The sequence below is a fragment of the Pavona decussata genome, unplaced genomic scaffold, assembly GCF_977016875.1.
Source record: "Pavona decussata unplaced genomic scaffold, jaPavDecu1.1 SCAFFOLD_354, whole genome shotgun sequence".
In the NCBI taxonomy this organism is placed as follows: Eukaryota; Metazoa; Cnidaria; class Anthozoa; order Scleractinia; family Agariciidae; genus Pavona; species Pavona decussata.
Window position 1 is genome coordinate 4,959 of NW_028145735.1, and position 12,542 is coordinate 17,500.

At 36.8% G+C, this 12,542-nt stretch overlaps 1 protein-coding gene across 1 annotated transcript; it reads left to right on the forward strand.

Annotated features, from left to right (window-relative positions):
* Positions 1 to 1,553: 1,553 nt before the first annotated feature.
* Positions 1,554 to 10,038, forward strand: LOC146453001 (uromodulin-like). The gene is made up of 6 exons (XM_085097147.1): positions 1,554 to 1,665; positions 4,334 to 4,599; positions 5,535 to 5,649; positions 6,535 to 6,654; positions 7,005 to 7,139; positions 9,013 to 10,038. The coding sequence occupies exons 1-6, from the start codon at positions 1,596 to 1,598 to the stop codon at positions 9,381 to 9,383; spliced, it is 1,077 nt and encodes a 358-aa protein (XP_084953273.1). The 5' UTR covers positions 1,554 to 1,595; the 3' UTR covers positions 9,384 to 10,038.
* Positions 10,039 to 12,542: the final 2,504 nt, after the last annotated feature.

The window sequence follows — 12,542 nt, forward strand, 5'->3', positions numbered from 1 at the left end:
CGGATCGGGTCGGATCGGATTGGATCGGATTTGATCGGATTGGATTGTCGTCGAAGGTTAAAACTGTAAAGTGCGAATAACTGAGGCTTCTTACCTAAAATGAGTATTATGCTTTTCACTGGAAACTGCGTGCAACGACAAAAGTAAACAGAAAGTCTTAATGCTTTACGTAAAATGTGTCACTCAGACAAATGTAGCTCAGGCGACAGTCATGTCTTAGTTATATATGCACACAACTAATTAAGGTGGCTTACTACAGTTTTAATGGAGTATAAGGGCACAACTTTTAACTCTTTTAAAAAAGGTTCCAAGCTGTTTTTCCCTTCACTATTTACTGTTTGCTTAAGTCTTTTACGATTCTATATGAAATTTGAACAATTAAACGTCAACAAATAGCCAAAATGAGCGACCGAGTACCCAATGAGAGACTGGGCACTAGTAGGTTAAGTCACGTTTTTCTCAAATTCTACCCGTACGACCCCACCTGAAAATTTCAAGAATAAGAAATTGGGTCTGATTTAACATTCATGCAAAGTAAAATAAAAATCTGTAAGACAGTTTTTTTGCAAACTAAGAGAATGTGAAATCAAAAATAGCTCAAAATCTGTCTTACAGATTTTTCAAAAATTTTGGCTCCAAACGTGATTCACCCGAACAAATCAACCGTGAAAATTTCATCATAAGTTGTACGGTAAGTTTTCGAGCAATCCTTGATCAAAGACAGGTTTTTACAACCTCGGACGAGAATTAAATTGCGCATGCCCTTTAGTTAAGCGCGCGCTCATGTAACGCCATGTATCGCGTGCGAGAAAGGTACAGTAATTTAGAGCTCTTTTACCGAATGTTTATCAAACTTTTTTTGCCATATTTTTTTGGCTTTAGGCTTGATTACATGCTTGAACGGAGTTTTGAAACTATCGCTACATATACCAAAGAGATTTGACGCCTTTCAAGTGCTGAAGTGGTTTTTGTTACTTCTTGAGGTTACTTGCGTCATTTTTGCACGCGCGACAAATACTGACGTGTGGCAGGCTATCATAGCGCGCGCTACTAAGTCTCGGAAAAACTGTAGTAAACCACCTTTTAAAACTCACTCACTTCTAACAATTACGTGCGATGTTTATCAGACTGGTCTTAAACTAAACATCACTTTCTTTCATAAGTGTTGGTTTCACGACAGCTTTAACATAACATGTCTAAAATCTATAACAATTTTCACTAAAACAGAAAATTAGGACCACAGTGGACTAACAGGAAGTCTAACCGTGCCGTACATAATGTGCCTTATTAAAATTAATATGTAGCTCGACGGGGGCTTTATGTTTCAGGTGAGCAAATAAAGATAATGAGTCGAGCGAAGTCATAAAGGATGTGCTTACCGTTCATTGGCTTAGATATGACAATTAAACATGTTGGCGCCACTTTGTTAGCCACAGTTGCTTTTTAAAACTGCAGCATTAACAAGACAGGACATTTATTGCGTTATGATAGGTCACCATAACAAGTGATATCGAAATTTCGTGTTCTGTCGCAATTTTTTTGGGGATTCATTATTTAAGTTACACAGATCAACGTGAGGCCTTTTTAAAGGAGGAATGGATTGTTTTCTATTCTTGGTTGTTATGTCGATGGCGTGTGCAATGTCTACTCCAGTTCGCTCACAAGGTAATAGCTATTTTGAGGGATAAAGTTTCTTATTATATCGATTTTATGTTATAGTATTTTAGTTTGTTTTCTGTTAAAGTTTTGAGGCAGTTCTTTATTAGCTGTCCATGTTAAGATATTCCAGACAATTTCTTACCACCAGGACATTTTTTCAAGGAAAAAACCTTCGACTCGGACCAAAGCGAAAGTTCAATTTTTGTCGTTTTCTTTGTCGCCTTCTTCCACCCCCATGCTGTTTGCAAAGTGTTTGGGAAGGTAGCTTGTTTGCGTTCATTGTCTTGATTCAGCAACAAATTCTTAGAAGCTAGGAATGAATGAATATATGGATGAAGATCCCCAAGGAGAATTAGTATCTTCAAACTTTAGAGCCGGTTGCGTTTTACGGCCGGGTCGTTGAGGTAAGATAAATGTAAACTATTCCATCAAAGAGTTGTTTTCAAAAGACGATTTTAGCACACTGGAAGGAAGAGATAACCGAGGGTGTTTGTGAGTTCTTGTACATAGTCGTCATGAAATTGCTCGCTATTTGTGCTTTTACAAAATGCCATCCACAGTCTAAGTGTTTCAAGACCATGCTGGAATTCCGGGTCAAATTGACGTTATCGAGATCAGTAAGTTTTCCCAAATAAATTCCAAAATTCATCAGCGTAATAAATGACAGCAAGCTTTTGTGTCTCGACACAATATTTTTTGGGGCTAGATTTTAAAGTTGGGAAGAAAACAAGCGAGTTCTGGTGGAAAGAAGGCGATTTATTTTTCATTATATCAGTTTTAAAAATTCCTCGATGTTCTTAAATTTAGTGCGCGCAAAATTTGCCCATTACGTTGAGATTAAAATAATGCTTGGTTTTTAGAAATGGCGAGAAATTCTATTGCAGGTGATGATGGTGACGTTGCTATCAAATTTAGTTATATAACTGTCTGTTCAAGCGTTTGGTTTGCAAACTTGTCTGAACTCATAACATAACAACAGTTATATGATAAGTGCAACAATTCTCATAAAATTCTGAAAATAATATCTTTTTTTCAGTGAAAAAATAAACCCAAGCCGTTCTTAGCCGAGCTCGACAGGCGCCTTGATGAAGCCAAAATATTGATTTTTTTTTTTTTCACATTTGTTGTGATGTGTGTATTCTGTCCAACGTATGCAAATTCATTACGGCTCCTTCTCGCATAACAGGTGCTTAATATGTAAAGTTAAACGGCTTAAATGGTAAAACGTATTCAAGAGACAGTTCAAACTCAGTCTTGAAAGCAAATTAGTGAGCGTCTATGAATACGCGGCGTGTTTTTGACGAAATAGAAGCAGAAATTGAAGCGCAGAACATCTGCACTATTAAGAATAGTAGGCTATTCAATAACACACATCGATTTAAAAAAAATAAGGGAACTGTTCTATTAACTTTGTTATATTTCATTTTTATTTTAATGCATTTATGGGTGCTTGTCTTTTTTTGTTTTTCACCAAAGGCAATTATTTTGTTTTTTCGAAAATGTTCATGTCGACTGCCAGTAATAAACATTTGTTATTTCGGTCGCATATTAAATTTTCTCTGTAAACCAACTTTTAAAGTCTCATGTTTTTCAAACTGCAGAAAACTTAGGAAAAAAACCTCCTTTTCTACATATAGCTAGCAAAACGAGAACACTGTTGTAGCCCAAGATGACATATCAATTATCGATTTTCCAGATTTTCCTTTAAGCCGAATAAAATCGTCTTACCAGGGAGGTGTAAACACGATGCAACAAGATGTCATCTCGTTACAATGTCATTACAGTTAAAACCAGTCTCTTGTTGAAACAAATTCTGTTTAGTCATATTGGGGACCAGATTGACAGTAATTCATGCATTCAAGTATTTGACAATGACAACACAGATTCTCCAAATCCAAGGTTCTGGTCGAGAGATAAAATATCCTCAAAGTGGCATGCCTTTTCGTCTTCATGAACTTGGAATAAGAACACTTGAAGATATTTAAAGCAAACATCCACTTTATTCTTCTAGGTTTACCTTCTTCAAATGTTTCGCACTTAAAGTAAACGGTAAACAGTATCTTTACAATCTCGTGACATGCTTAACCTCTTGCTTCTCGCTCCTTGAGAAGCGCAGGGCCATTTACACCATCTCTTGTTATTTTTCCCGTCAACCATTGTTGTAGACACTACTGTTCAGAGAACTGGCAGATACGACGCTACTTGTTGGTCGCGCTACACTAATGTGCTCTCAAATTTGGTGGTGTTATTGATTAGCAGAAGAAAGTTGTAGACAACCGGCTTGAATGAAGAAAGCTCATGAACAGCACATGTGAATGTTTTAATGAAAAGTGCATTGAGGAATATAACAGAAGAAGATAATGAAGAAGGGAGAGAAGAAGCAGAAAATTATTTACAGAATGGACTCTGTTCAGCTGGGTTTTTTTTACCCGTTTCGAGAGTGGGCACATATTTATTCTCCATCGACTGAATGGAATTTAACATTAAAAATTTCATTAAACTTTCTTTCAAAGTGAGTCCAACTTTGGAGTCAAGCCTTCATTTTTGACTTTCGTATTCTTGACCTCGTCACCAAAGTGAGAGCAAAATTATTTGTAGATATCAGCCTCTTAACTATTGACAATCACCGCGCATCGGAATTTTTAAGAATAATTTTCGCTTTCTATTCCTTTAGAAGAATTTCGCTCCTTGGAGTTTCCAGCTCCCTTCTTCTTTGCAAACAAACGTCTGACGAATCACACGATAGAAGTCATCGGAATTCTGGACATGGATCTCTGTGAGCTGATGTGTTATCAGGAGCCCAACTGCGTGAGCTTCAACTTTAAAAAGAAGCCAGAAAATGGAAAAGTAAAACACAAATGTGAGTTGAATAACTCCACTCATTTAGAGCACGACAGCGAGTTCAAGGATGATACATCTTACTTCTACCGAGGAGCAAAGGTGCGGGTAACAGAAACTTCGATAATTTGTCACCAAATCAAATCTTACCCCCATCTTATGCATGATTCAGTTGAAGTTAAAATTTAAATCTTACCAACCCGCAGTTTTTAAGATAAAGTCCCCGTTATGAATGAGCATTTCAAATGAAATCTAAGGTATTTGGACTTCAGGCGGCCTAACCAAAAGGACGCGAGCGAAAATTGCCTCCCGGTGTAAAGTACCAGTCTACCGCATCTCTACTTTCGGGTCTTTAAACGTAGAAGGTCTGGAAAAGAAGACCATTCCTACTAAAGTTAGTCAAGCAATACTTTCAGTCCAGTCAAGCCGTCTATGTGCTACTCATTTCGTTATATGCTTTCTTTCAAGGGGAAAGAAAAACTCTCCTAATTAGTCCTATAATACCCTGTAGGAAGATATGAAGCGACAAAAGGCTGATAATTGCAAAAAGTGAAGCGGGAAAAGCCCAGGCGCCAGTTGTTCAAAGAGCGGATAACTTTATCCACTGGATATGTCACTATCCAGCGGAGCAAATGTACTCCAACTAATGCTTTTTGCAAATTTCCCACACAATTCCATTCTTAGATTTGACAAATGTTTCTACGGTCTTCTTCCCTATCCACGAATTATAGGGCTATAAGGAAAATCTTGCGCACATTTTATCTGCTGGCTAGCGACCTATCCAGTGGATAAAGTTATCCGCTCTTTGAACAACTAGGGCCAGATGTTTCCGCAAATTAGCCGCTAATTCCAATGGCGTTCTCCGTTTTACTCTTAATTAATATCCTTATTTTAAACTGCTGACTGTTTTGAGAACCAGCATACCATACCGTAAATCAACTCACGAGAAACTATATAAAATATATTACCTTGCTTTACAAGTCACTATCTTAATTTACTTATGCATTTCTTTCTTCACTTTTATTTATTTTTTGAAGAACGCGTGTGGAAAGAACCTATGCAAAAACAACGGGATTTGCCAGTCAGGTTTTACAGACAAAGGATATCGTTGTGTTTGTCCCTCGGGATTTAAGGGTGATCTTTGTGAAAAGGGTAAGCCTGTTAAATTTAAAAGTCTTATACTATAACATTCAATTGCAAAATTTAAATTATAGCGAGCTGCATTTGACCGGTTCCTATTAGATATCAATTCAAGTCGGATCACAATGATTAACACTTACATGCACTTAATTTGTAGCAAAATCCGGTTCAAATATAATGAAGCATTACCCAAGTGCCGTTGAGGCACACTAGATTTTGTTTCCACTCAAGCATTTGGAAACTATTTTCCAGTTAACACTACGCTAGTGAACATGCGTGTTTTTCGAAATTTGGATTGTTTTTGTCTTGTTGTGAAAACCTATTTCATCGTTCCGTCCTTACTTTTACTTAAGCGTCATATTAGCATTTTTTTTTTTTTAACTAACGTATTTAAGATAACCTTTTCATGCAACGATGTTTTTAAATAATTCAAATTCAGTGGATGTCGTATCTCCACAGCAACTTCACGAAGATTTTGCTGTATTTTAGTAAAAACTGTTCAAAAATATTTGAACCTGTTTTGTAACATGAAATCGCTATTACAACACCGGGAACGAAAATATTACAAGGTTTTCCTCCAAGGAAGAACAGACCTTTTTTTTTTTTTTCAAGTAGCAACCATTTGCATGCTGGTCATCCACAGCCAAACATAATTAACAGTAGTTTCTGTGAACTTGTAGGCTTACTGTTAAGAAATCCCAACCATTGTTTTAACGATGCCATTAAGACAAATACTTTTTTAGCTATTCGCAGTGACACTAAAAGATAGCTGGCACTGCAGTCAGTTATATGTCATCAGAAAGTTGGCTAAGGTTTAAGTAGGTACCCTTAAAACTACAGGCTAACCGTTTTATTTAAATTGCTGTATGTGGTTTTTGAGCAATCTTTCTCCACCAGATATAGATGAATGCTCGGAGAGATATTCCTGTACGTTGGAAGCCACTTGCACTAACACTGAAGGATCATACGAATGCATCTGTCCGTTTGGATATCGACATTTTAGAAATACCTGCGAAGGTAGTTTTTTTGTATGTTTTTAATTTAAGATATTAAAATATACATTTTTGTCCCAAAAGCTCAATTAGCTCATCTAGGGGCTAACACAAAACTCTCCAATTGAAACACATGATGGCGGACAAGAGAAATATATACATACACGTGGATAGAGTTTCTGTCCATGTCACTATTTTCTACCTGACAGTGTAACCAGGGGACTTTATTATCGAAATTTAAGTTTAATCTTAATCTAGAAAACAAGTTTTTATTTTCTCAGTTTCCTGTGATCGCCGGTGAGAAATGAAAGAAACCATTGGTGTAAATCAACACATGCAATAATCTGATCAGTGACTCTTTGTTGATTTTCTAAGACATCGATGAATGCACTGAAGGATCTCATGACTGCTTCCCAAGTATTGCTTCCTGCACAAACGCTGTTGGATCATACAGCTGTTCCTGTAATCCTGGATACGTTGGGGACGGAAAGAAGAGCTGCAGGCCTGAAGGCAAGACTCTTTACAATTCCTTTACATCATTGAAAGTGGACATTGTTAATAGCGAGTAATACCCTGCATTTACTTAAAGATAGTTTCTATGTATTCCCCATAAAGCATAAAGCCAATGCGTCCATTTTTTCGAGGGAAGTGTTGGGGATTATAGAACAATAGTCCCACGCTAGTTCAATCAGAGGCACCCGACGGTTCTTCTCGGTTAAAACTTATTCGAATAGCCTTAATGGCCTCATAACCTCGGTCATAAAGGGAATGTACGGTTCTCTTTGGCAAAATATTACAGTCGAGCCTCCCGTAAAAGGAAACCCTTGGGGCCATAAAAAGTGTCTGCTTAGGAGAGGTGTCCCTTTATAGGAGATTAAAAATGTAGTCTGTATCAGTAGCTGACCAAGTGTTCGCCTACGGGAGGTGTCCGTTAACGGAGGTTCGACAGTAGTTCAAAATTCCTAACATTAGAAAACTATTTCGAAGAGGATGATATTTAGGCGAGAAAAAGCCAGCAAGCATCATCGTAAAACCAACAACAGTTTGTAAATTTGTCTTTCCTTGCCTTCACTGACTCACCTTTTCAGTCAAGTACTTCAGGTACAAGCTGACCAGTTATACTTTAGCTATTTTGATAACGAAGTGAAAAAGGGATCATAGACTACAGACTTCGTATACAGAAACAACGCCGTTTTGCATTTCATCTTACAATCGCAAACTTTGTTTCATAACAACGAATTCGAAGTGTGTAGGCTTCTGCTAATTGCGCTTTTTTTGATAAAAGGGAAGGAGTGATGTTTCAGTTTCTGGCTAGACCACCTCAGTCTATAAAGTAATTTTAGCCTAATTCAGTGATGAAAACGACCGAACCCGTGAAAACAGTCTTTCAGCGGAAATTTTCTACTTTCATGGTCTACTAGATTTCTTTACAATGGAGAAGTGAATAAAATAAATTATCATATGACCCGTACGGCCCCGCGAGCGCTCATATTGCAAAACTATTCATAAAATTCCCTTATAAGGGTCGGACGCGATGGCGTAAGAGGGTGGGATAAAGCCGTCCGGTTCAAAGAAGATTTATCAACTCACAATATGTTTGTAAATGTTTAGAACAATTATTGTAATATTTTTTTTTTGTTAATATTAAAATTATTTTATGTACGGATTTTATGTAAAACAAATTTTAATAGTTTGTGTATTAAAATTTGGTTTGCATAAAATCTGTATATAGATTAGTTAAACTTTTACACTGGTTAAGAAATTACGAACTATTCAGACGATTTGTTGATGCCGATAGTGAAAATAACTTCAGTTTAGTCTTAAATCTATCCAGAGTATTTTAAACATCATTATGAAAATCAAGAAAATCGTTTGATCGTGTTAAATATGAGGCACCAGTTGTAATCCGTGTCAAACGGGTTTGAAGTTTTTTAAGACTGTTAATCAAGTTGGGTCTCATCTATAGAGTCCCGAACAATACAACAATAGGTATTAAAGTAGGGTTCAACTAACGACCTATAAATATCAATTGAGTTTAGCTTGTTTACTGACAGGTCAAACCCTTTTTAGAATACCTGCGTTGCTAGTTACGTTTTTCCTAATACTAGTAATATGGGAATCCCAAGATAAATTTTGGTCAATATTTACACCAAGGCATTTCAGGGAATGCACTTGTTGGGACACTACATCATTCAAACGCAGTGTCTTATTTTGTTCGAGCGCTGCTACTCTCCGCCTTGGTCCTATTAACATAAATCCCATTAAGATCCATCTATCCATCCATCCATCCATCCATCCATCCATCCATCCATCCATCCATCAATAGTGGCTCAGTTGGTTTTTAGATAGCCGGTGACTCTAGTGTCTATGTCCCATTTCATAGAATGCCAAAACTACGCGAGGCTGGACAGTCCTGACAGAAAGGTGACGTACGTGAGTAAGACCGAGCAGAGTGACGATGGACTGGGTCCTGGTTGGTTTCGATTTGAAGGCGCAGCTGGTACAATAATGGCTTCAACATGTCCGCCAGAATTTAGACGTTGTGGCGCTCGCTTTCCTGGTTGGTTGGAAGGAGGTCATCCTAGTGTTGCGGATGGACAAAGTGAGAGAAGGGTCTGCTTTCTCGGGCAAACCGGCAATTGTTGTACCTTTTTCACTACAATCAAAGTTAGGAACTGTAGTTCGTTCTATGTGTATTACCTTCATGATACCCCTTCAGATAGAGCTAAACTCCGCTACTGTGGCAGTGATTAAACACATGAACATTCCAATCTTGAGAAAGTGGCAAATTCGTTCCTTAGAATTGAACCATTAGTCTGGAACTCATTACCCTTAGCTTTCCGAAATTTGCCCAAATTAAATTTACTTTTCAAAAGAAACTTAAATCGAGGGTTACGTAAATTTTCTTAGAAAATGACAACTACTTTAAAAATTACTCAAATTATTAGTGTAATGCAATGTCAGTTATATTTCATATTTTAAATCCTTTCATAATCCTTAATATTAGTGTTAGCTTTTGCTTCTTTTTACAGCTAGTGTTGTAATCTAGTTACCATTTCATTTACCACGATATTTGTAATTCCTTTGTCTTCTTCCCCAGCCTCCATTAGCCACCTTCATGCGGGTGGAAGAATTTATTTTCTTGCCGGCCATGTGACATGACCAAATTTTGTTGTTGGCATTGAAACGATCGAGCTAGAAAATTATGAGCGAGTTTAGGTTCGTTTCAGCTGGAATTACTTAATACTATTTTAACCATTTTCTTGGAAAAAAAACGAAACGAGATGTTATGTTTAAGCCTGGTAAATAAAATAAAGAGTTTTTTCTTTAATTTCAGCCAGTATCACAGGCATGCAGGATACTTTTCACACGAGTCTCCTGTAGCTCAATGATAGAGTATCTGAACAATTAATTTCGCTGTATTCAAAGTTGGGGTCTAAAACGTCAATATTTATTTGCTTAATTAATTTAAATTGTAACCTGTGAGCTGTGTTCTGTGTTTTTTGTAAATTTTTGCATGGTCGATGATTAAATTTGTTTTCCTTTCCTGCTTAAGAAGGAAATCGTATTACAGATCTGTTCAATTTTTCCAAAAGTAGTTTACAATTACTGAATTTGCGAGGTCTTGATAATTGCTATGTTTTCAGTTACTGTGGGCATATTGTAAATTTATCCTTTTTCTAAACTGTTAAGAAAATTGCTAGAAATGAAGTGTAAATATTTAGTTACAGTAGGAAAATTTTGACTGTTAATACCATGCCATGTAATTAAGTAACCACTATGTGTAGTATGTTATTTACCTAGTTGTAAATAAGACGATGATGATAATTATGATATCAGTTTCCTGGTTTCCCAGAATACAGCAGTTTGTAATTAAAAATACTTTTACCAAAGAGCATGAGATTATTACTGACAAAGCCATCACCGTAACAAGTTGTATTACTATAACTGCAATGTTGTATGATTTTCTCTTGATTATAAACTTAACATCAGATAAGTAAAATTAAAACTATACACAAAAAGCAGATGAAGTTTGTCAATTGAACAGCAAGTTAATTTAAGTCGCGTCCATTTCCAATACCTTTTAGGGAACATTAGATTATCACCAATAAAGCCATCATCGTAACAAGTTGTATTATTATAATTGCAATGTTGTATGATTATCTCTTGATTATGAACTTAACATCAGATAAGTAAAAATAAAGCTAAACATAAAAAGCAGATGTAGTTTGTAAATTGAACAGCAAGAGCACGGTAAAGCTTACACTCAGTTTGAATTTGGGGCTTTAAAAAGTTGAAAGTGATAACTGGTGATTTACTAATCTGAGCAACCTCAGAAACTAGGACTTAGACTTCGGGTGGTCATATTTTTTTCCCTCAGATCACTAGCGCGAAAGCTAAGGGACTACACTGAAAAGTAAACGAGGACAGATTAGGGAGAGCCATCCCCCCACCGCCCCTCCTCCAAAAAAAACTAACTAACAAACAAACAAGCAAGCAAAGAGAGAGAGAGAGAACGAGAAGGGATTGACAAGAGTACAAAAGATACTCATGTGTCTCACGTTATAATAAGACACAAAAAATAGACACGAGTTAGTTCAAGCTTAGACTTCAGCCAACAACAAATAGGAATGTGGACCTCCCGTCCTCTACACTTCCTAGCAGCACCTATGACAAGTGCTAACAAATCCGTCAGACCACCCCGCGCTGGGTTACAACGAAGGACAAGGAAGGTTCTTTAGACGCTGTTGGCAATTAAGCCACCTAGTAGTAGGTTACTCGGAATATGAAAACCCCACTTATGGATTAAATGGTCTTTAATGAAGAAAAAAAAAAGAACTTAAAAGTACAACTTGCTCAAGGGCCACGCAGTTTGCTGCAAGAAGGACGGGTAGGGCTCAATGGGAAGGACGCTGCAATACCACAAAGACCATGTGCACCAGCTTAGTGCCCACGGTCATCGTGATATTGAAATTGGCGGTATAGAGAAGATCCTGGATCACAATGCGAAATATTTCATTAATTGTGGAGTATTTCGTCACATGAAACAATTGATTTTCAAAAACCATTTCGTCCCATACATTGTTTTTTTAACCTCGCACCGAACCCTTTCATGCTACTAGCAACAGTACTCAGTTGGAATCCTAGATCCGATAAAAAGAAATGAAAATACCAAAAAAAGAAGAAGCAGTCTTTTTCTTTCTTTGTGTCGTTCTTTCGTTCATTGTTCCTTCTCCTCTTTCTGTCCTTTTTTCCTTTATATTCCTTTCGTTTTCATTCTTTCAATATTGAGCCTGCTTGCATGAACACCCCGTTAGTCCTTTAAGCAGCAATATCAACATGTACATTCTCCTTACTCCTCTGTGCTTATTTTCTTATGTCACCAGGTAGGAGAATTAAGAACGTTTTATCTTTGGTGATTATTTCCTTTATTCTCATGGCCTTACTGTTTGATCAGACAGTGATATGGTAAGAAGAAATTACATGTTAATCTCTATTGGAGTTTAAGAGTTTAATATGAGATTGAACTCTACTGGGCTTTTGATTGGGATGATGCCAGGAAACTTCAGCAAAAAATGAACTAGAAGTCGTCATTACAGAGATTTATAATCGCGTTTACGGCAAACGTGAGATTCAAACAAAATAAATAAATAAAATAAATAAAATATTTAAAATGCAATAAATAAAGGTGGGCCATTTCTTCTAAACTCCATTTTGAAAAAGCTATTTATATCCCTATGAGGGGTAGGTTTGGACTCTCAAATAAAAGTGATGGGGGTGATCGTCGTTTCTTTAAGAGGTTAAAATTCGCGGTTTAGTACTCCCATGGGCTACAGGAAACATTTCGACTAAATGAATAAAGATTACATATATCTCAAATAAAGTTGAGTTACTCACAATGAAGTAGAATTT